The sequence below is a fragment of the Achroia grisella genome, unplaced genomic scaffold (assembly GCF_030625045.1).
Source record: "Achroia grisella isolate CSIRO2021 unplaced genomic scaffold, CSIRO_AGI_Agris_v1 utg461, whole genome shotgun sequence".
Lineage (NCBI taxonomy): Eukaryota > Metazoa > Arthropoda > Insecta > Lepidoptera > Pyralidae > Achroia > Achroia grisella.
The window spans coordinates 2,039,766-2,065,110 of NW_026712871.1; the positions used below are offsets into that span (position 1 = coordinate 2,039,766).

The following is a 25,345-nucleotide window of genomic DNA, read 5'->3' on the forward strand; positions in this document are numbered from 1 at the left end:
CCGGATAGTATAAAGGACACCGGATAGGCCAGATTCCGGATAATTACCGGATATCCGTTTCATCTCTAAAAAAACCTTAAAATTTATAATGCTGACAATACTATCTTATGATTGGGAAGGTATTGTTAGCAATGTACCACCTCAGGTTGACCTCCACGCGGTTCCTCTGGAAACGACCGTTTTAATTTCTAGTGACTTTAACAATGTGCTAACTGCCACTGCTAACATTCGTAATTTTAGAAGCTGACATGAAGTCAGGTCACTTCATGTCACCTTCAAAGGAATGACGAATGTCCGTACAAACTTTCATCCCCTATTTTATTTTACCCTCTTGAGGATAAAATGTGTACAATTTTGAATGTCATACCTACACATTTAATCAACATCCTTCAAATAAGTTAAAACTATTAAAATGACTATATTTCTATACAACCTATCATCTTCACTTTCAACAGTTTTTCGCATTAAAATATCCAATATCCTTTCTCAGGGTCTAGACTATCTGTGTACTAAATTTAATTGAAATCGGTTCAGGAATTTTGGCGTGAAAGCGTGACAATGGAATTGCTATATAATAAGATGTGCAAACTGACCTGACCTCATGCCTATCTCGCATCGGTAGGATAAGAAACCAAGAAAACTGTCTGGCAATTTAGGAAACTCAGTTTAATAGTTCTCTCAATAATATATATAAAGTTCAGCTTTATTAAAATGACGTAAGTTTATTTATAAAATAGTATAGTTTAGGGGGGTCCGGCGGGGGGTTGGAACCACACTAAGTGTCTGGCAATGAGCAGCGCAAGTTATAATGATGCTACGAACAATATATGAAAATATGGAGTTTCTTAAAATAACGAGTTTGATATGAAATTTTTTACACCTTTGTTACCTGTTACCTGCCAAAGGAACTACGATCCAGGTTTCATGTTTGGGGATCGTTCTTACCTGTGTTGGGGACACACATACAAGAAACGTTTACTAAAATGACGTATGTCTGGCCGTCGTGGGCTCTTGCTCTATATGTATGCTTAAATCTTTAAAACTACGCGACGGATTTTGAAGGTTTATATGTTTAATATATGTACACCCGTGCGAAGCCGGGGTGGGTAACTAGTTATATTATATTTTTTAAGGTTTCTAGTATGTAATATTATCTGTGGTTTTAAATTCATTGCTCCAGTAACTATATATATATTATAATTTTGTAAATATAAATAAATCTGTCAAATTATGGCCCCCCCGGTAGGTTGATGTATCAAAATTACTGAATGTACAATCGAACGAGATTACATGTTTGTTTTAGTTCCTAAGTGTACCACTAGATGGCGTTGTTTAGTTTTATACTTTTTTCTACATCACGCTATTTAGATTTTTTTTGGAACACATAGTCTTTTAATAATTATTAATTACATAATATAACAAACACTGTGGAAAGGTTTCCGTAGTTTAATTTATTTAACTACCCTAATCAAAGACACCCTTGGGGATCCGTGGATACGAGCATTCACTGAAGCTTTAAATAAAAACCAATATTTAATATGTGTCAACTATATATGTCAACAAAATGTTATCATATAAGTACTTAAAAGCGCCGAATATATTTGTCCCGTTCGGGGCCTCAGGGTCCCAGCGCCCTTAAATTCTTTAACGATCTATCTATGCCCTTGATCGACTGTACTGGGAACCCAAACTTTCCTTGCTCCACAGATCTGCTAGGCCATTCGGAGAAGTGTTGCCACCATTTCGGGAATATTTCCATACCGACCTAACCATTTATAATTTAAGTAATTATACATTTTTTTTCAATAATTTCATTTATTAAATAATAATAATAATAAAGAATAACAAATTGGTATCAAGATTAAATCATTCCTCTCTGAACTTATGTTATCGAAGTAAGATTTTGATCTTTGCTTATACTGGACACATTAAAATATAATACATTTTTTTTTTAATTTTAGGTTCTTAGTTGTACAATTAGGTTATGTAAATATGATATTCATTTTAGGACTTACATGCTTGTATTTGAATAGTTATTAAAAATAATAATAATAATAAATATAAATAGAAGAGTTCTTAATAGTTATAATATACAATTTTTGATATTACATTCTAAATGCATTCTTTTTTCATAATTGATTCATTGTAATAGCTGATAATCTGTAACTAAGGACCTAGAAAGTACCTAAAGACTGTGACAAGAATTTTTTTAATTAATAATGTGATTGCGCTTGGTCTTACCTCGTCAAATGATGGTAATACCTGGGATGTAGCGCGCTTACCCAAAAGATATTACATTACTGATTTTAACAATTCTCTCACTATACAAAGCTAATTTTTTTGCGAGTGACTGGGTCTATATAATGCATCTATACATATAAATAAAATTGGAGTTTCTATTTGTAATATTGAAATAACCGTTTCTTACTACATGCATATGAATATAAATACGGTACATACACCAAAAACCACTTTTTACAATTTTTGTGTCTGTCTGTCGGTCCGTTTGTTTAGCCGGAACGGATCTCTGAAATGGCTGGACTGATTTTAACGAGACTTTTTTGGCAGGTAACTGACGTAATAAGGAGTAACTTAGGCTACTTTTATTTTAGAAAAAAATAAGTTAAATTCCACGCGGACGAAGTCGCGGGAACAGCTAGTAATATATATAAAAGACATTAGAGATCACACAAAATATTATTTAATTAGCATGGTTCATAGCAAGGGGGTTCCGGTTCCTCGTAGCGGGTCGCCTCCCATGTGGGTTCCTCGCAAGGGGGCTCCTCGCAAGGAGGTGCAGGCTTCTCGCACGGAGGTTCAGGCTTCTCGCATGGAGGTTCAGGCTCCTTGCACGGAGGTTCAGGCTTCTCGCATGGAGGTTCAGGCTTCTCCTTGGTATTTATTACTGCGACATTGCTTGCTACCTTTCCAGCTGCTTTTTGGTCCACCTCTGTTTTTATAAAGAAGAAAAGTTATAGTTGAATAGAATGAAAGTATAGTTTTTTACGATTACTTGAATGACGAGCGTGCATTGCTATAGTTGTTCATGCACGGGATTTTCATTTAATGTTAGACATAGACATCTATATAAATATACATTGTAAATAAACTGGCTTTTTAAAAAAAAGTAACTCAATTGAGTTTCTTGCCAGTTCTTCTCAATTAGATCTATATCTGAACGGTAGGGAAATAAATAAAATTATAATGTAAAAAAATTTACGTTCATAAGCGGCTAATATGACATACACGAATAAATGATTATTGAATTTTGAATTAAATTACGATTAATTAAACGACAAACGTGCATGGCAGTTGTTCATGCACGGGATTTTCATTTCATGTTAGAAATAGACACTTACATAAGAATACAATATAAAAAAATATTTGTTAAGTTTCTTGCCAGTTCTTTTCAATTGAATCTGTACACTGAACTGAATAACAAAATGTCGTACATGAATAAATGATTTTTAATTTACCATATTTAGAATTATTTAGAATAAGAAATTAAATGGTATATACAAGGAACTAGCTTTTGCCCGCTGCTTCCCTCGTTAATTTATCCCCTTAGGGGTGGAATTTGTCAAAATTCTTTCTTAGGGAATGCCTAGTAGCTTTATGCACGCAAAGTTTCAGCCCTATCGGTTTAAAAATGACAAAGTTTCATACAAACTATCATCCCCTATTTTATCCCCTTGAGATAGAATTAATCAGACTTTCATAGCGGATGGCTACGTCATAACATCCACTTGCATGCCAAATTTCAGCCCGATCTGTCCAGTGGTTTGGACTTGAAAGATCACTATGTCAGTTTAGAAGATACACCTTTGAGTTATATTTAGAAGATACAATATTCTGGAGTTACACTTAAATAATCTTTAAAACTTATAATGAAACATACCTATGTAGTAAGTAAAGAATATTACTTACTAAACGATTATTTAAATGATAAACTTGTTTTAGCAAATCTCAGCTCATTCGGAAAGCTGTCTTATCATAAGAACGAGCAGGAAACTTGCGTGTTGCCCTTTTAAATAACTTTATTGTTACTTTACATTTTTAAGTTGAAGTGTGTGAATACAAACTACCAATTAGCACTAATTCAATTAAATACTCAAATAGAGAAAATATTAAATATACAACCAACTGGTTAAGTATTTAATTGAGAGTAAATCAATCGTAAGATAAGATAAGATAAGATAAGATAAGCATTTATTGTCTATAACTGTGTTACATCATATATGGAAACGACCAGTTTATCCATTTCGGACGTACGTAGTGATTAGAGACAACATCTTGGTACGCGCATTTTATGCGATGGTGCGCGGACCATATCTTAAAGAAAGTATGGTATTTAATATTATCATGGATGGAATAAAAAGCGAGAGGGCAAGAGACTAAAAAGATGTATGGATTGTGTGGAAGACGTTATGAATAAAAGGAGTGTATGTTCAGATATGGCGACCGATAGAGAGCAGTGGAAGAGAATGACATACTGCGCCGACCACAAATAATGGGATAAAGGCAAGGCAATGATGATGATGTGACCAGTCAAATCATTGCGTAATATATGAACTTCATTATAAACTCCTTTTAGACCGACAGCTATGTCTTTATTAAAATTTGGACTCTATGTACCCTAAAAATACTTACTATAATTGCTTGGCATGCAATGGCAACTGATTACCTGAAAGGACAAAGTAATTAATAATATTATTCTATAAATATTATAAGTAAGTACTTATATTTGAAAATAAAATCTTTAAGATTTTGACGGCCTCGGTGGTCTAGTGATATAGCATACCGCTTTACTATCCGATGGTCGCGGGTTCGATTCCTCGCACGGTACAAACGTTTGTATTCATGAGTATGATTGTTTGTACGGTGTTTTCTATGTATAATATGTATGTATTTACGAAAAAAAATCTATATGTATTTGTATCAGTTATCAAGTACCCATAACACAAGCTTTAGTTAGTGACTTGGGTCTAGATGGCGCTGTGTGAATTGTCCTGAGATTATTATAGTACAATTTCTAGTGGGGAGAGGATAGTCAGTAACGGGAACTGGAGGTCCCATTGTCAGCCTATACCAAATATTCCTACCTGGAAACCACAGTGGTATTAGAAAAGAATAATAATAATAATGGGCCCCTGAACCCCGGCCGACTTCGCTTCTGCCGGGGGTAAGTTGCCATCTCCTCTCCTTAAGAGGGGAGATGAGATTTTTTTTTGGAAGTTAGGAATAATAATAATAATAATAATAAGTGCTTTCGGGTTGTTCAGCTCTTGCCAACACTGAGTACTTGCACAGACACAACCAGGGGCCGTATTATGAACTCTTATTCCCATTCAGTTTACGGCTTAAACTGAACTGCCTGGCGATTTCGTATTACGAACGCTATTAGCCAGCCAGTCAGCGGTCACGTGACAGTTGAACGTCTTCTGCCCGAAAACTGACCGGCTATTTCGTATTATGAGCGTTTCATTTGACAGATCTAAGGACACAACTGTCGAAAAGACCGTTTAAAAACAATTCAGTTTACGGTGGCTTCATATTAGCTTTTATTGAATTGTTTTCTAATTTATAGCTTCATTATTGTAATTTGGTTATTATTTCTATTTCTATGTTAGTTTTTATTATGTTTGTAACATGTTTGTGCAGTTATTTCGATTGTTTTTGTTTCCTTTTAATTTTAATTATGTGTGAAGACTCGACTCGAAGTATTGGAGTTTTTGGAAATGTGTGCACCCTACGAAAAAGAAGGAGGAAGGAGGAAAGTGAAAAGACGGCGATTACGCGACCAATCCAATCAAAATGAACAATTTAGAAAACGTTATAATCTAAATAAAGATTTGGTGCGTAATATGCGTGCGAACTCATATGCCGTTATCATCGAAATTTACAGACCTACCAGTGGAAACTAAGGTATAATGTATTGTAATTATTTCACTAAATCACTAGCTGACTATGTCAGGTTTTAGTAGGATTATTATTTATGCTACAGGCATATTTATCAACGGCCTATTAGTGATATTGCTGTTCATTCTTTAGCACAGCCAATGGCAAATAACCGATTTATTGCATTTACCCAACATCCAAAAGTAAATACATATATAAAATTCCAAGGACATCTGAGTAAAGGATAGATAATAAATATTCAAAGGTATCTATTTCTATACAATTAGCAACTGTTATTGTTGCAAATACATCTATGAGTACCATGTACCATACCATATGATATAGTGATAATATATATGGTAAAATGTATGCATACAAGTAAAGCCTAGAAAGCAAGTATACAAGTATGCAACAGTCTGATGATGTGCAGTCTCTCCGGCACTTTCCTCCGAGGACAATTAATTAAATTAAATTAATTATATTTTAGGTTTTATAATTGGAATTTGGAATGCTGGGTGTATTGGGCTGTATTTGACTGTACACATGCCACCCCATTGTAAATTAAGAAGAGATATTACTGTAGAAAACAATACCATTCATTAAATATATAATTGGTAAGTGAAATATAAATTAAAAGACATGTTTAATAATATAAGCACTTTTAATATCTTTTTTTAATATAATTATATAAATTAACAATAAACAAGATTTTAGACATGCAAAATATGTTAATGATTTTACATCTCTAAAGCTACTTATATACTAACAATAAATTGTTTACTTAAATATTAAATGACCATAACACTTAGACATATGTTTCAAATAATCTGTATCCATGTAATTAATCTCATATGTTTCAAATAATATTTATCTATTAATTATTCTCTTATGTTTCAAATAATCTTCATCTATGTAATTAATCTGGAAAAAAATTTTAGGTTAGTAATGCTGACATGGAGATTATAAGTGTGGATGCCAACTGGAACTGGAGCTACTCATGACATTTGGGCAAAGCAGAGGCATTAGGCAACATCTAGAGGACTTAAGCTGGAATAAATCCTTATGATTACTTGGTAAGCACAAAATTTTATTATGAAACTACAAACATCATTACATCTAAGCTCTAAACTTCAGTAATTTAGAAACATAGTTATTTATCAGCACCAACAGTTATTGTGCTGTGTTTTTAATGAAATAATACTTTTTGTAAATAAATATTAATATTATAGTATATAATGTTTTTTTTTTTTTTTAGGAGATCCAGGATATGCTTTAGAGAAGTATACTCCCATCTCAAATGCTATACCAGGACCACAAGAAGCATATTACACTGTAAGAACATGGAATATCATTGAGAGCACAATTGGGCTTCTAGATTTAGATGCCTACATGTACTTTGAGTTCTTATAGAGAACTAAATGAAGGTCTAGCTGCTAGACAAACCCATGTTGTTTAGTTGTGGAACTAAGAAATTGAAACATTTATAAATAATAATATTGTTAATAGGTCAATGTTTTAATTATTTGTTTTTATAATAAATGATATAGGTACATTATTTATGTCTTATTGGTGGTTATAATTAAAGGGATATGATAATTTTATTATATACTAGTTATTACCTATGACTTTGTCCATATGGCATACCTAGTTTTTGTTAAAATAAATAAAATATCTCAAATAAAAGCAACTTGTTACTCCTTTACACAACTCATTACATATGACAGTGAAAGTATCCCTCAAATTTGGTCCAGCTGTTTCAAAGATTAGCAAGAACAAACAAACGGACAGACAAATATATATTTTTTTTAATGTCATTTATCTTACCTTATATATGTATGCATTTACTGAAAAGCTGTTGTAACTGGTGAACTTCAAAATTACAAACAGATACTTCAATTTATTTGCATAGATACATGTATTTCAGATTTTACTGAGATTCCTATTAAATGAAATAAATTAAAATTCAGATGGTTACCTTATAACACTTAAACTTGACAATCCTTTCCAGTATTTAAAACCCCCTTTTCCTAAGGAGTTTAATTGTTGAGCGACGTCCTCACACAAGCGATTGGTATGGTATTCTTGGGCGGACTTATTAAAGCCACTTGCCATTTCCCTATGGGATTTTAAAAATCCCATATAATTTTAAATTACCGGTACGATACACGACGTCGGCGAGGGGTTTCAGTCCGTGATCTACAATTTAGTTAGATAAATATACAAATATAAACAGTTAAATATTTGCATCATTTTAAAAAAACATTACTAAGAAAATGTTAGGAATACTTACGTTACATTAGGTATATTTTCACAATAATTGAATTATTAAATATAACTTGCGTATAAAGTCATGGAAAGGCTAAGTTTCAAATTGTACTTTGCGCGGAATTTTAAGTATATGCACAAAGTTCGTTTGGATATTACAATGAAAATGTTTTTTACAAATAAATCCGAATTATTAAAAAAGACAATAAAACTGTCTGGAATATTTTTGTATATTACACAAATTCTACCATTGTATCTTAATTACTGTTTTCTATATTTAATTTACATTTATTTAATTAATATTTTGTCCAAAAAGTGACACACAAAAACTCAACTTAACGTTGCAACGAATGTATGCGTATCCGAACGCAGCGCGAGAAAATCCACTAACCAGCCAGAGACAAACTATCCAGGCAGAATACGGTTTGAATTTGGACCCTCATAATACGAAAAAGAACAATTCAGTTTAAGGCCGTAAACTGAACTGCCTGGAAACTGACTGGATTTTAAAGAGTTCATAATACGCCCCCAGGTAGCCAAAATACTCCATCAAGAACTAGCTCTGAAGTACGGCCTCGCGAATGAGAGGTTGCCGTACTATAAGTACGAGCCCCAGCCGGTCCTCGAAAGCGACAGCGTCAAGCTCTACTGGGACCGATCCATCATCACGGACAGGACCGTTCTTGCGAACAAACCTGATATCGTGGTGATGGATCGGGCACTTTCGAGGGTGTTTTTGGAGGACATCACCATACCGCATGACGAGAACCTCGTGAAAGCCGAAACTGAGAAAAAGAGAAAATATCTCGACCTGACTCACGAGGTGACCGAAATGTGGGGGGTGATGTCCACCGAAATCATTCCAATCGTTATGTCGGTGAACGGTCTTATCCCAACCAGTCTGGAACAACATCTCAGACGGTTGGGATTCCGGGGCGGCTCACTCCCGGGAAAGATGCAGAAAGCGGTGCTGTTAGATTCTGCCCGCATTGTACGCCGGTTTCTCTCCCTGGGGCCCTGAACCCCGGCCGACTGTGCTTCTGCCGGGGGTATGTTGCCATCTCCTCTCCTTAAGAGGGGAGATGAGATTTTTTGGGAAAAAAAAAAATAATAAAGAAAGAAATATATCATCATATCATACTGTTAGCGCAGACGGATATATAATATCATTGTCATCAATTAAAAATCACATACTATATCGCGCATTCAACCGGGCGTCCACGCGCGCCCGATCGCCCCTCCGATCGATCCCCCGTCCAATTCAAACGGGGATCGATATTACGACGGCCTGAGCCGAGGTTCGAACCACTAGCGGTGACCTCAGACTAAAGTCGTATCCGTCAGGCGGGAGTTGGCCTTCAGCCGCTCCATAAGTCCTTCCGCGGGTTTGGAGTGCCATCTGCACTCGCCCCCTATCGTCCGGTGAAGCTGTAAAGGCCAGCTGCATCCAACAGCATTAGAGTAGTCCGAAAACAAATCTGTATGAGTTGTTCGGAGTTCTTCCTTACTTAAATTATAAATTTAAATTAATTATAGTTGGTTTTCGACCATTGGGCGGCCACTAGTGCTTATGAATACAAATGTTTGTGTTGTGCGATGGAACGAATGGTACCATCGGAAGAAAGTCGGTGTGGTAAACATCTAGACTTACATACCAACATTTTTATTCTTTCTAACAACTAAATCCTTGATTAGGTATGTTTGTTTTATAATATATGACACCATAAGAACGTAATTTGTTTTATAAAAAAGGCAGTTAGTTTTTATTGTAGTGAAAAATAAAAAATACGTTTTGATACATACATATTTTGATATCTATGTCTAAATTAATAAATATATGTTTGTTGTATCACAATATATTTTTCATTTTTACATTATTAATTTTATCTTAAATAAACATTCACACTTTATTTCTGAATGACCTATAAAAGTATTTTGATATCTATGTATAAATTAATAAATATATGTTTGTTGTATCACAATATATTTTTTATTTTTACATTATTAATTTTGTGATATTGCGTTTTAAATAAATATCTACATTTTATTTCTGAATAACCTATAAAAATTGGCAATTAATGTTAATATCCGATAGTGCCACAGCCCTATTTAAAAATTGCAATAAATTGCAACATGGCAACATCGATAATAACAAATTTTTGTCTGGGATTAAAAAACAAAATGTAGATTAAGCTTTTAAATCTATACATATAAATAAAATTGGAGTGTCTGTTTGTAATATTGAAATAACCGTTTTTTACTACATGGATATGAATATAAATACGGTACATACATAAAAAAACATTTTTTACCATTTTTGTCTGTCTGTTTCTCTGTCTCTGAAATGGCTGGACCGATTTTAACGGGACTTTTTTTGACTGCTAGCTCATGTAATAAGAAGTAACTTAGGCTACTTTTATTTTAAAAAATCTTTTATTTTAGGAAAATAAAATTTAATTACAGTTATTATTATTTATGTACAGATAGTTTATAAATATATTTTAAAAGACCTACGCGAAGAGACAACGGACACAACTTCATTTTATACTAAGTAAAGACATATATATAAAGATATACATATGTACTATGTCTTTAAAAATAAAATACACACAAAGATGTCCATCTGAGCTTGATATATTAAATATTTTAGAATAAAACTCACCAAAGTTGCAAGTACGGCAGCTGCTAGTAACTTCATATTGAGTCCCTCAGTTGAATATATGTAGATGTTACACTTGGATCTCTTTATATAGTTACAAAACATGCATAATGAATACGTCATACGTGTACTTAAAAATAACATCATAATGCAATATGTTTTGACAAGTGTTACGTTAATAGTTTAATTAACAAATTGAATATTAAACGACAGATTAACAAAAGACTGTAATATGTTCGAGCTCTTATTTTTCATTTGTGTGAATGATATTGATTGATATATTTTATAATAATAATAATCTTCAAATCTTAGGACAATTCACACAGCGCCATACCGTACCATGTCAGGTTGACCTCTACGCGGTTCCCTCTGGAAACTATCGTGATAAATTCCCGGTGAATTTATCACGATGGGCTAACTGACCTGACTTCATGTTCATCGTATCATCCTCCACTGGTGCACCGCCAGCGTAAACCTTTAGCGCCGCGAGTGCACCATTCCATTATCGTCCACTAAAAAAAAATTAACACAGCGCCATCTAGACCCAAGTTAAGCTAGCTAAAGCTTGTGTTATGGGTACTAGACAACTGATACATATACATAGATAATTCTTTTCGTAATTACATATATATTATACATAGAAAACACCCAGACCGATACAAACAATCATACTCATGAATACAAATGTTTGTGCCGTGCGAGGAATCGACCCGCGATCATCGGACGTAAAGCGGTGTGCTAGACCGCTAGACTACCGAGGTCGTCAATATTTATAATATTACTGTAGAAACTCATCTGTGTGACAAACACAGACACTCACACATACACACACACACACACATCCGCACGCACACAAGCATGTAACTTTTTCATACACTGCAAACAAATACTAAAATAATTTCTTTTTTTGTAATGCTTGTTTTTAAGTTTTTTACTTATGTTTCGTGTGAGTCATATTCATGATGTTCTTTTATTTCCAATGTTTTGATAACTTTGGTGGCCTAGTGGTTTAGTAGACCGCCTTTCTTCCGATGGTCGCGGGTTCGATTCCTCTCACGCCACAAAAATTCATCCAAAACAATACAAATAGTGTATGATAACATAATAGTAACTTTACAGTAAATTTTCGTCTACAACACAATAGCAACAGTAAATCTCGTGTTAGAATAGTGCAATATTCATGAGTATGATTGTTTGTATCGGTCTGTGTGTTGTCTATGTATTAATGAAAATAAATGTATTTGTATCAGTTATCTAGTACCCATAACACAAGCTTTAGCTAGCTTAATTTGTGTCTAGATGGCGCTGTGTGAATTGGCCTGAGATTATTATTATTATCAGTTATCTAGTACCCATAACACAAGCTTTAGCTAGCTTAACTTGGGTCTAGATGGCGCTGTGTGAATTGTCCTGAGATTATTATTATTATTATATTTTTTAAACATTATTATTATATTATTATTACTGTCCAATGTGGTCGCGGTGGTCACCGCAACACTTGACATGTCCACATTTCGCTCGGTATATTTGAATCTGTTTTTTATTACACATTCAAATTACACTTTATACCAGCACGTAACTTTTTCATACACTGCAAACAAATACTAAAATAATTTCTTGTTTTTAAATTTTTTACTTATGTTTCGTGTGAGTCATATTGTTTATGTTCATTTTATATTAAGTTGTTTGTAATTGAGTGTCGTAGATGACTTAATTGATCTGACTTGGTGTTCATCTTATAATCCTCCACTGGAGCCCCGCTTGTGTAAACCGTTAGTGTAGGCGGGTGCATCATTCCATTATCATCCACAAAAGAAGAAAAATATGCAACAGTTGTATGCGCTGGAAATAATAAATGCGATCAATTGCACCTGCATCCGTATTTGCCATGTCGTATTATACTTCAACAAGAGCTATTAACCTAATTGTATAACTAAGAACTTAAAATTAAAAAGCTTAATAAATATAATGTAATAACTAAAATATATTATTAAAAGACGTCCCTTTAGACAAGGTTCCGAAGATACTGGCAGCGTTCCCTCTTTGAATGGCTAGACTAATTCTTTGTCCGAGGTAGCTGCCAGCTCTTCGGTCTTCTGTGCTGTGGACTAACCTTTTCGTTATTTCATTGAAAAGTCTTATAGAGCTAGGACCCCACGGACCAAGGGTCTCGACCCCGAATGTGACAAATTCATATTCGGAGCCTAGACCCCTGTTTTAGAGCCCATGTTTAGAGCTATTTAAATTCAGATGATCACTTTATATCTTTATGACGTCCTCGGTGGTCTAGCGGTTTGACATACCGCTTTACGTCTGGTCACGGGTTCGATTCCTCGCACGGCACAAACATTTGTATTCATGAGTATGATTGTTTGTATCGGTCTGGGTGTTTTCTATGTACAATATGTATATATTTATGAAAAATAAATATCTATGTATTTGTATCAGTTGTCTAGTACCCATAACACAAGCTTTAGCCAGCTTAACTCGGGTCTAGATGGCGCTGTGTTAATTGTCCTGAGATTATTATTACTATTATGCAATAGACTATTTCATGAAAAAGACCTGGTTTTGAGTTGTCCTCATTACATAGTATAAAACAAAGTCGCTGTCGTTGTCTGTCCCTATGTATGCTTAAATCTTTAAAACTACGCAACAGATTTTGAAGCAGTTTTTTTTAATGGTTAGAGTGATTCAAAAGGAAGGTTTATATGTATAATACATGTACACCTGGGCAAATCCGGGGCGAGTAGCTAGTCTTATATGTAATATTCTCGTGTTAAAATGTTAGTTCATTCTCTGGAATGGCTCGACCATTTTTATGAATTTTATATGTATGTTCAGTAGGTCTGAGAATAGGTTTATAACTAATTTTTATACCCCTAAGTGTTAAGGGTGGCTCACACCAAAAAAAATTTTTCATTTTTTTGACATTTTTTTAATTTTACTTTATCATTATGTGGCATTAAAAATACACGTAACCATGTATTTTCACCCTTCTATATTTTACTAGCGATTTTAATTTATATGACTAAAAACATTCCAGTTAGTATACATATAAAATTAATATAAATAACAATGGACAATTAACACAGCGCCATCTGGTCCCACGGTAAGCAGAGCTTCCATTATGGGTACTAGACAACTGATATAAATAGATATTTTTTATTGATAATACATACATAATATACTTAGAAAACACCCAGACCGATACAAATAATCAAACTCATTGTGAAGGATGGTAAAGGTATAACAATAGTTTTCAACACTCATGAATGCATGTGTTTGCTCCGTGTGAGGCATCGAACCCGCGACCAACAGAAGTAAACCGCTAGACCATCGTCATATAATAAAACGCATGTGTTATGTATACTGAAACTTTATTTCCAAATATTCCATAAATAAATAAATAAATTATATTAAAATCGCAAAAGATCTAAAACATTGGGCCCTTGTGGCTGTATTTTTAAGATACTGGCAACATTGGTCCGCTGTACGGCAAGACAATACACTGTCAAGATTTGACCACGTTAGGTTGATTAAATAAAACTATATGATTGTCCCATTCGGGGCCTTGGGGTCCCAACGCCCGTAAATCAATTAACGATCTATCGAGGAGTCTAGGCGACTGAACTCGGGGTCCAAATTTTCCATGCTCCACGGATCCGATATGCCATTCAACAAGGTGTTGCCAGCATTTAGGGAAAACTTCCATACGGACCAAACAATTTACATCAATTTGTAATTTAAGTAATTATATCTTTTTCAATAATTTAATTTATTAAATAATAACAATAACAAAACAAATAAAGGACTCAAGATTGCTCTAATCTCCTCTAGACACCTCTCCTCTCTGAACTTATGTTATATGAAAGAAAGATTTAATGTTTACTTTATAATGGACACACTCAAAAATACTTTACCAATTTAGACAATTCTTTGAAATTATTTGCGAGTCACATGAACCATAATAATATGTATAAAAACATTGGAGATCACACAACAAACTAGTATTTAATTAGCAGGGACGAGGTCTCTCTTCATCGCATGGGGGTTCTGGGTCCTAGCATGGCACTTCCTTGCTGTTAGGTTTAGAATCTTTGCATGGTTTCTTTGGACGATTAGAATCATCACAGGGGTCCTCCTTGCTATTAGGTTTAGAATCTTTGCATGGCTTCTTTGGAGGATTCGGATCATCGCATGGGTCCTCCTTGCTATTAGGTTTAGGACCGTTGCCCGGATTCTTTGGAGGTTTAGGACCATCGCATGGGTCCTCCTTGCTATTAGGTTTAGGACCGTTGCCCGGATTCTTTGGAGGTTTAGGACCATCGCATGGGTCCTCCTTGCTATTAGGTTTAGGACCGTTGCCCGGATTCTTTGGAGGATTAGGACCATCGCATGGGTCCTCCTTGCTATTAGGTTTAGGACCGTTGCCCGGATTCTTTGGAGGTTTAGGACCATCGCATGGGTCCTCCTTGCTATTAGGTTTAGGACCGTTGCCCGGATTCTTTGGAGGATTATTATCATTGCATGGCTTCTCTGGAGGTTTAGGATTATCACATGGGTCCTCCCTGCTATTAGATTTAGAGTCATCGCATGGGTCTTCTTTGCTATTAGGCTTCACTTCTGTAAGTATAGCGCAGTTTTAGTTAAATGGATAAAAGTGTAGTTATATAAATTACTAATACTTAAACGACAAACGTGCATGGCAGTGGGTGTTCATTCATCATATTTAAATGAAAAAGAAATTCAGCTCAGTTTTTCTTAATTGAATCTGTACACTGAACTGGATAAACGGTAAAAAACATGCTGAAACTTGGCGTTGATAAGCGGCTAAAGTGTCCTACATGAACAATTAACTAGAATAGTAAGTTTTTTGTTTGTATTTTTTCAAACACAATTGTACATTTTGTATTTCGTAAACGTTATACAGACTTGATTTAGGTCATTAACTATATCTTTCTTAGAATAATTAGAATTTGGAATCTATATACACTAAAATACTTACTAAAATTGCTTGGCCTGCATTGGCAACTGATTACCTGAAAGAACAAATTAATTATATTATTTTACAAATATTACTTGTATTTTTTTTTTTTACTTGTATTAAAAAAAAGGATTTAAGATATAGTACAATCCCTAATGGTCTCCCCACTAGATAGTTAGTAACGGGAACTGGAGGTCCCATTGTTAGCATGTACCATCCCTAGTGGTGAGAGGATGGTTAGTCACAGGAACTGGAGGTCCCATTGTTAGCATGTACCATCCCTAGTGGTGAGAGGATGGTTAGTAACGGGAACTGGAGGTCCCATTGTTAGCATGTACCATCCCTAGTGGGGAGAGGATGGTTAGTAACGGGAACTGGAGGTCCCATTGTTAGCATGTACCATCCCTAGTGGGGAGAGGATGGTTAGTAACGGGAACTGGAGGTCCCATTGTTAGCATGTACCACGATGGTGTCCAGGACCAAATACATGGGTATTTGGTCCTGGACACCATCGTGGTTTTAGAAAAGAATGGACTATAAGTTCATCCTATCTGTCTTCACTGATGCCCCGCCTGCGTATGCAGTTAGAGCAGACGGGTAAATGATTTCATTAATATCTATAACAAACAGTTTTTTGAGACTGTGTGAGTTATCCGGAGTTCCATCTTACTTTATAATAATGTCTCAGGGGAATTCACACAGCGTCATCTAGGTCTAAGTTAAGCGGAGCGTATTGCGGTTTCCCCTGAAAACTACCGTGATAAATTCCTGGTGAATTTATCACGATGTGCTAACTGACCTGACCTCATGTTCATCCTATCATCCTCCACTGGTGCCCCGCCAGCGTAAACCGCTAGCGCAGGCGGGTGCACCATTTCATTATCATAAAATATATATATATACCTATACTATACACATCGCAAATCGCTACCTAGTCCCAAGTTAAACGGAGCTAGTGTTATGGGTACTAGACAACTGATAGCTATACTTAGATACACAAGAAAACACCAAAATCCAATAATTAATATTTTGTATTATGTAAAAATAAGAAAAACACAATTACACATCTTTCTTAAAAATACAATACAAACAAAGATGTCGATCTGAGCTTGATAAATTAGATATTTTAGAATTAAACTCACCAAAGTTGCAAGTACGGTGGCTGCAAGTAGCTTCATATTGAGTTATTGACTCCCTCAGTTGAATGTACGGAGATGCTACACTTCGATCTCTTTTTATAGTTACGAATTATGCATAATAACACCTCACAAGTGTACCTCAAAATAACATCATAATGTAACATGTTTTGACAAGTGTTACGTTAACATTTTAATTAACAAATTAAATATTAAACGACAAATTAACAAAAGGTAATTTATTCGAGCTCTTGTTTTTTATTTGGTCTAATGATGTTGATTGATGTGTTTATATTGTAGAAAGTCAAATGCGCGAGTACACCGGCCTGACCTACATCAGTTGCGAAGCAGCTTCGTTTGTAAGCTGTGCTTCAGTTATAGACTGAAAAGATAGTGAAATTACAGGAGAAGAATATAATACACATAAATGCGCACAAACACATAACTTTTTCATACACTACAGATAATATATTAAAAGCATTTCTTCTTTTATTTTGTAATCTTGTTAGTGTTTTTAAGTTTGTATTTGTTTCGTGTATATCTCATTGTTTATGTTAATTTTAAAGTAAGTTGATTATGTGAGTGTCGTGTGTATAAACATTTACCTAATAAATACCATTTTATTAGAATAGGAAATTGTTTATTCAAATAAATTTATTATAGAATAATTTACAATGTTAAATTTATTCACAGATAATATTTTGCAAATACTTATCTAATTTTTAAATAGAATAGAATAGAATAGAAAATCATTTATTCAAATAAACTTACATTGAAGCACTTTTGAATAGTCATTACATTTTTTTTAATCTACCGCTCGTTCGGAAAGCTGTCTCATCACAAGAAGAACGAGCAAGAAACTTGCGTGTTGCTCTTTTAAATAATTTTATTATTACTTTACATTTTTAAGTTTAAGTGTGTGAATACAAACCACCAATTAGCACTAATTCAATTAAATACTCAAAAAGAAAAAATATTGAATACATAACCAACTGGTTAAACAATTAATAAGAGGAAATCAGTCAGTGATTAGAGCAGACCAGTCCCTACAAGCAGCACCCGTTCACGAGTGTCATTGTCGGATGAGCCAGCCATCACTGCGCTCGACCATATTTTAGGGAGCCCAATGACCCGGCCCACCACGCCGCCACAAGTCTGGACATTTTAGTGAGCATGACTACTCAAAACACTAGACCACGTCAAAGCTACTCACAATTGTACAATAAATACAACTCACAATAAATGTTTTTTTTATTGTCTAATAGATAAATTAAGTTATAATAACTATTTATAAGATATACAATTTGGAATTAGGTATATCTACACCATAGTATTATATACGTACCTAAACCACAAAATATTTTTCTATCTCTATAATAATGACTTATATGATATTTAACTTCAGAACTACTTTATGTATTAATATTAAACATATATCATTACTAGATGTGCCAGCGGTTTCAAGTGTGAAATTTATAGCCTATGTGTTATTCTAATGTGTAAGCTATGTAATTGTAAAGTTTCATTAAAATCCGTTCAGTAGTTTTGGCGTAAAAGAACGAGTGAGAGAAAAAGTGTAACAAGCATCCATCCATCACAAATTAACAATTCACGTTTGTAACATTAATAAGCTATTCCTGTACTTAATCTTTTGTTAGTTACCTAGGTGTAGATACTTGAATAATACAATTATTTACAGTAGCGACTAGTAACTCACCTCACCATTTCAGCACTTTTGAATAGTTAGTAGTAATTTTTTTAATCTACCGCTCAGTTGGAATTCTATAATATTACAAGAAGAACGAGCAAGAAACTTGCGTGTTGCTCTTTTAAATAATTATTGTAACTTTACAATTTTAAGTTAAAACTACCAACTAGCACTAACTGATTAGAATAAAAATAATTAATACTCAAGATACTGGTTGACCAACTAAATAAGAGTAAATCAGTCGTTAGAGCTGACCAGTCCCCAGTCCCTACAAGCAGCGCTCGTTCACTATATGACGGATGAGTCAGCTATCACTACGCTCGACCATATTTTAGCATCAAGACTAACAGTCGTGACATCTCTATTCTCCGGAATAACAACGCAGAAGTGGTAGATGAATCAAATCAATCAAAATATATCTATTCACATGAATAGAGATATTTTGATTGATTTCATTCATCAAGAGTCTGTAATAGACCTACATGCCTACACAGGTCTATACCTACAGGTCTATTACAGACTCTTATGATATCTCAAATGCACCGTCAGTTTGGAGTGCTTTCAAACTGAGAAGAACTGACAAGAAACTTAGCTCTTATCCTTTTTAAATGAGCTTGTACATGTTTACTAAAATACAGTCATTTTTTAATATAAATTAGGGAGAATAAAGTGACCAACAGCATATGCTACGTCAATTCTGTGAAAAGAAAATGGTCCAATCTGTGGCCGATGATGATGATAATGATATCCGGACGCACTATGCGTAATGCGATAACACTTAATGACAAAAAATATTGTTGTTTCGTTGATCTTATTTAAAACTATTGTTGTTATTCCAACAACATTTTGTTGTGTGGTAGCGGAAACTATCAGTGAGTGCCAGAGTTTGGGAGGAAGAGAATTTTAATAAACAGTTAGCGCAGGCGCGTGCATTATTCCATTATCTATACATATAAAGATAATTTGAGTGTCTGTTTGTAATATTGAAATAACCGTTTTTTACTACATGTATATGAATATAAATGTGGTACATACACCAAAATAACATTTTTTACTTTTTCTGTCTGTCAGTATGTTCGATCTGTTTGTTCCAGCTAATCTCTAAAATGGCTGGACCGATTTTGACGGGACTTTTTTTGGCAAGTAGCTGATGTATTTTACTACTACTTGTATTTTAGAAAAATAAATCGCGGGAACAGCTAGTCATCCATAAATAAATACTACAATTCTGTGCACTAGGAAAGATAATTTCGATCAAAAGAACATTCATCCCTATTTGTCATATTATATTGAACTAAACAAGAGTTGTTTCTTTACAGATATTCACTATATTTTTTGTGCATGGCACTATTTCATGAGTAGTCTACCTGGTTTTGAGGTTTTGGTATAAACTGAGCTTGTGTTATGTGTCTAGTACACAACTGGTATAAATACTTAAACATGTTGATTGTAAGTACAAATATATTATAAATGGAAAACACTTAGACCGATGCAAACAAACATTACACAGTACTAGGAATCGAAACAGCGACCATCGGAAGTGAAGCGGTGTATAAAACCGATATACGACCGAAGCCGTTATATATTGAAACACATGTGTTATGTATACTGAAACTTTATTTCCGATAACTCCAAAAATAAATAAATTCTATTAAAATCACAAATGATCTAAAACATTGGGCCCTTGTGGCTGTATTCTTAAGATACTGGCAGCATTGTTCTGGTATGGCAAGTCAATACACTATCAAAATATGACCCTGATAAGTTTTTAATTAAAATCCATTATGTTATTTTGACACAATGTACAATATGAGTAGGTACTATCGAGGAGTCTAGTCGACTGAACTCGGGGTCGAAATTTTCCATGCTCCACGGATCCGATATGCCATTCAACAAGGTGTTGCCAGCATTTAGGGAAAACTTCCATACAGACCAAACAATTTACATCATTTTGTAATTTAAGTAATTATATCTTTTTCAATAATTTAATTAATTAAATAATAACAATAACAAAACAAAACAAATAAAGGACTCAAGATTGCTCTAATCTCCTCTAGACACCTCTCCTCTCTGAACTTATGTTATATAAAAGAAATATTTAATGTTTACTTTATAATGGACACACTCAAAAATACTTTACCAATTTAGACAATTCTTTGAAATTATTTGCGAGACACATGGACCATAATAATATGTATAAAAACATTGGAGATCACACAACAAACTAGTATTTAATTAGCAGGGACGAGGTCTCTCTTCATCGCATGGGGTTCTGGGTCCTAGCATGGCACCTCCTTGCTGTTAGGTTTAGAATCTTTGCATGGTTTCTTTGGACGATTAGAATCATCACAGGGGTCCTCCTTGCTATTAGGTTTAGAATCTTTGCATGGCTTCTTTGGAGGATTCGGATCATCGCATGGGTCTTCCTTGCTATTAGGTTTAGGACCTTTGCCTGACTTCTTTGGTGGTTTAGGACCATCGCATGGATCCTCTTTGCTATTAGGTTTAGGATCTTTGGGTGGCTTCTTTGGGGAATTAGGACCATCGCATGGATCCTCTTTGCTATTAGGTTTAGGATCTTTGGGTGGCTTCTTTGGGGAATTAGGACCATCGCATGGATCCTCTTTGCTATTAGGTTTAGGATCTTTGGGTAGCTTCTTTGGGGGATTAGGACCATCGCATGGATCCTCTTTGCTATTAGGTTTAGGACCTTTGGGTGGCTTCTCTGAAGGTTTAGGATCGTCGCATGGCTTCTCTGGAGGTTTAGGATCGTTGCATGGCTCCTTTGGAGGTGTAGGATCGCATGGGTCGTTGCTATTTATTACTGCAACGTTGCTTGCGTCATTTCCAACTGCGGTTTGCTGTACGTCTGTAATTATAGAGCAGTCTTTTAGTGGAATAGAATAATAGTATAGTTTATTAAATCAATATTACTTAAACGACAAATGTGTATGGCAATAGTTGTTCATGTACGAGATTTTCATTTAATGTTAGACATAGACATATAGTACTTTAAAAAAAACTCGGTTAAAAAATATAAATTTAATTCAGTTTCTTGCCAGTTACCGAACACAAATAATCGGATTAAGGTAAGGGAACTATGATGATATAGCAGCGACATTATGGTAAAAGTGATAATTTATATAAATTACCGCAAGAACTTAAATTATTAAAGAAACGAAGTTATTTTACCAAAGAATTTAAGTGACTGCTATTAAAGAAATTCCTGTACCTATAAATCTGGCGATTTTTGAAGTTATTTTATTATTAATGTTATTTTATTATAATACAACTTGAAACTGTATACTTAAAATCAACATTCAATTGTGTTTTTAGACTCTGGACGATTATTTCAATTATAAATATTATAAATAAAAATAAAGTAATAATAATTGTAATAATGCTAATAATCTACAATTTTAAATATAGATATAAATCGTTTATTTGTTTGTTACTAATCACACACAACATGTTAGTGAGTATAGCCAATACGTAATAGCACAGTAGATTTATAAAATTGTGTTATTATGTGTGATCTGTAGCAATACAAACAGGTCGAAGCTCAGCGTGGAACATTGTTCAAGGAACAAAACACTGATTTTCAGCTTCAACCCATTTGAGGGTACGTGAAAATAATAATTAAAATAAATATAAAATAAAAAGAGCAATATTATTGGTGACTGTCTGTGCGGTGTGTGTATAATAAAAATAATGTAAATAGTTCACAGTATAAAATGATATAATATTAACCGAGTGGTAAGGATAAAATAGAAAAGAAAAAAAAAGAAAATAATAATGAGAGTAACATAGAAAAATTTTTATTAAAAATCATTACGTGAGATTGCAACCGCTAGCCAAGAAATTTCTGTGGAATGCCTAAAATTTGTTTTTTTTTTTATAATAATATGTAATATTAATCTAATTGTTATAATGTAGATATTAATATATGTAATTATTAAGTTTATTAATAAAATTTGCATGCCTACTGAAAAAAGGCTTATTACAGCGCAGCCTACTACTGTCACTGGGGCTTTATTGTTATGTGCACATCTGTCTGTAATGCGAATAAATGACTTACTTACTTACTTATGTACATACTTACTTCAAACACAATTTACATTGTTCATGAATAAATAATTAAAAAAATACTGCGTACTACGTAAATATCATTAGAGACTTCTTTTAGACCGTCATCTTGTTAACATTAGAAAGAAAGAAAGAAAGAAATATTATTAGAATTTGAAATCTATGTACCCTAAAATACTTACTATAATTGTTTGGCCTGCAATGGCAACTGATTACCTGAAAGAATAAATTAATTACTTATATTATACAATAGGAATGAAGATCATATCCTAAGGACGGTGTTACATATGAATGTGGATGGTTATAAGGGTAGAGGAAGACCTTCAGAAGAAGAAGATTCACACACTTAAACTTAAATTGTAAGTAAGAATAAATTATTTAAAAGAGCAACACACAAGTTTCTTGCTTGTTCTTCTTGTGATGAGACAGCATTCCGAATGAGCGGTAAATTAAAAGAAAATGTTATGACTATTCAAAAGTGCTTCAATGTAAGTTTATTTGAATAAATGATTTTCTATTCTATTCTATTCTAATAAATATTAAACATAATTTATTAATATAATTTTAATAATATGGGTTATAGACCATATGTCTTTATTTAATAATATAATAAAGATATCTCTGGAGTGTGTGAAAGATGATATAGTGAGAAAGGTAGTAAATAACGAGATGACTGCGAACAGAGATGAATGGAAGAGAAAAACATATTACGACGACCACAAATAAATGGGATAAGGAAGAAACAAATGATGAATATCTCCGGAGATTTACACAGCGCCATATCATCCCAAGCTAAGCAGGGCTTGTGTTATGGGTACTAGACCACTGATAGGAATACTCAGCTGCACTAGAAGGCAAACCAATACAACGACTCGACATTATATTTATACGTGAAGCAGAAACTTTGCACACTTATAGTTTATATAGAAAAAGAGTACAGGATCCAAAAAAGATCTTTTAATTCACTGCTCGATGTTATATACTCTTTGTTATTAATAAAATATATGATGTGTCTTTTGATGTAGATTGTCATCTATGAATTCAATAAATTGTTACTACGCATTTTTGAAACATCATCATCTCAGCCCGATGGCGTCCACTACTGAACAAAGGCCTCCCCCATTTTGGCGCTTGGCATGCGGGTTGGCGATCGCAGTGTGATGGTAGTTACTCAGTAGAACGCTGCTGCTTTTGAAACATATATACCTATATATTTATACGTTACCTCTATATCGATAGAACTTTAAATAATTGATACAAGAATATGGATAAGACTTACATTTTGAACACGAATGAAAACATAACGAACAAACATACATAAGAATTGGCCTTTGGCCTCATCACTTGTTCAAATATGAGGAAATTTAAACGTAGACTAGGCTGTACGGTCTAAGGATCTTTGCCTGTTCCATCACTGAAAAGGAGATGGACGAATATGGGAAAAAAAAAATGTTACTACTAACTATAAATCCTTACTTTAATTTATAAAATGTTGGCGACGAGGACATAAAATGGATAAAGCACAATTTGAACAGTTCCTGCAATTACAGTGCACACAACATGATCAATTAACTGAAGTAATAAAACTTCTAGCTACGACAACTACGTAACATGCACATTGTCCCACGGAGACGCCTGTGGGCTCGCACAGCCAGGATACGCCCTGCACACCTGTTTCTAGCACATCAGGTATTCACAAATTATCAATATAATAACTCTTAAAGGATGATGGGTGTCATTTATTGTCGGATCCTGGATCAGTTAAAAGAGGCGTTCCACAGGGATCAATACTTGGTCCGCTTTTGTTTATTTTATACAGCGCTGATCTATCAAACGTAATAAGGAATTGCCAATACCATTGTTATGCAGATGACGTTCAGTTGTACATTTCTGAACGTCCTGATAAGGTTAACGTAGCGGTACAGGCTTTAAATGAAGATCTAGATCGAATTGCTCATTGGTCAATTAATAATGCTCTAGTCCTTAACCCATCTAAATCTAAATTCATGGTCATTGGCTCAAAAAACCAGAAAGAAGCCATTCTAAGTAGAAGTCCCTCCGTGAAGATACTTGGAACTGATCTTGTACGTGTTGATGAGGCAAAAAAATCTGGGTATTATTTTTGATAGCCAGTTGCGATTCGAGCGTCATGTATTAAATGTAGTCCGAGACTGTTTCTACCGTTTAAAAATATTATATAAAGTACGTAATTATCTCACAGAGAGAGTAAGAATATTATTATGTGAGTCCCTTATTCTCTCTAAGTTCAATTACGGTGATCTAGTATATGGTCCTCGCCTTGTATGTAATTCTCGGAATATAATGCAACGCGTACAAAATGCTTTATTCTGTTTTGACATACCTCCACGTACTCATGTCTCTCCATTTCTAAATAATGCATCAATTCTTAACATGGAATCACGGAGGCGGTTGCATCTCGCAGTACTGATGTTTGATATAATGACATTTAAAAATCCAGAATACTTATATAATAAATTAAAATTTTCATCTTTTGAAAGTCATTATGTCGGCGTCCCTAGATCAGCACGGGTTCCTTTAGCAATGTATTCTCACCGAACTGTTGCTTTTACAGGAAGTTTCCGCTA

General features: G+C 34.1%; 3 protein-coding genes and 1 long non-coding RNA gene across 4 annotated transcripts; 1 reads left to right on the plus strand and 3 right to left on the minus strand.

Annotated features, from left to right (window-relative positions):
• Positions 1 to 1,856: 1,856 nt before the first annotated feature.
• On the minus strand, positions 1,857 to 10,866 carry LOC131845235 (uncharacterized). Its single transcript, XM_059194276.1, has 3 exons — positions 10,826 to 10,866; positions 4,651 to 4,684; positions 1,857 to 2,950 (listed from the first exon to the last, which is right to left on the minus strand). The coding sequence occupies exons 1-3, from the start codon at positions 10,859 to 10,861 to the stop codon at positions 2,706 to 2,708; spliced, it is 315 nt and encodes a 104-aa protein (XP_059050259.1). The 5' UTR covers positions 10,862 to 10,866; the 3' UTR covers positions 1,857 to 2,705.
• On the plus strand, positions 5,778 to 7,453 carry LOC131845240 (uncharacterized). The gene is made up of 4 exons (XR_009357628.1): positions 5,778 to 5,925; positions 6,386 to 6,512; positions 6,837 to 6,971; positions 7,154 to 7,453. It is a non-coding gene; the product is annotated as an uncharacterized LOC131845240 (long non-coding RNA).
• Positions 10,867 to 14,885: 4,019 nt separating the features above from the next.
• LOC131845272 (sporozoite surface protein 2-like) lies at positions 14,886 to 16,072 on the minus strand. The gene is made up of 2 exons (XM_059194311.1): positions 16,024 to 16,072; positions 14,886 to 15,448 (listed from the first exon to the last, which is right to left on the minus strand). Exons 1-2 carry the CDS (start codon positions 16,070 to 16,072, stop codon positions 14,886 to 14,888), a joined length of 612 nt encoding a protein of 203 aa, XP_059050294.1.
• A 4,860-nt stretch (positions 16,073 to 20,932) lies between these two features.
• LOC131845273 (sporozoite surface protein 2-like) lies at positions 20,933 to 25,125 on the minus strand. Its single transcript, XM_059194313.1, has 3 exons — positions 25,102 to 25,125; positions 22,922 to 22,955; positions 20,933 to 21,522 (listed from the first exon to the last, which is right to left on the minus strand). Exons 1-3 carry the CDS (start codon positions 25,123 to 25,125, stop codon positions 20,933 to 20,935), a joined length of 648 nt encoding a protein of 215 aa, XP_059050296.1.
• Between the last annotated feature and the right edge of the window lie 220 nt (positions 25,126 to 25,345).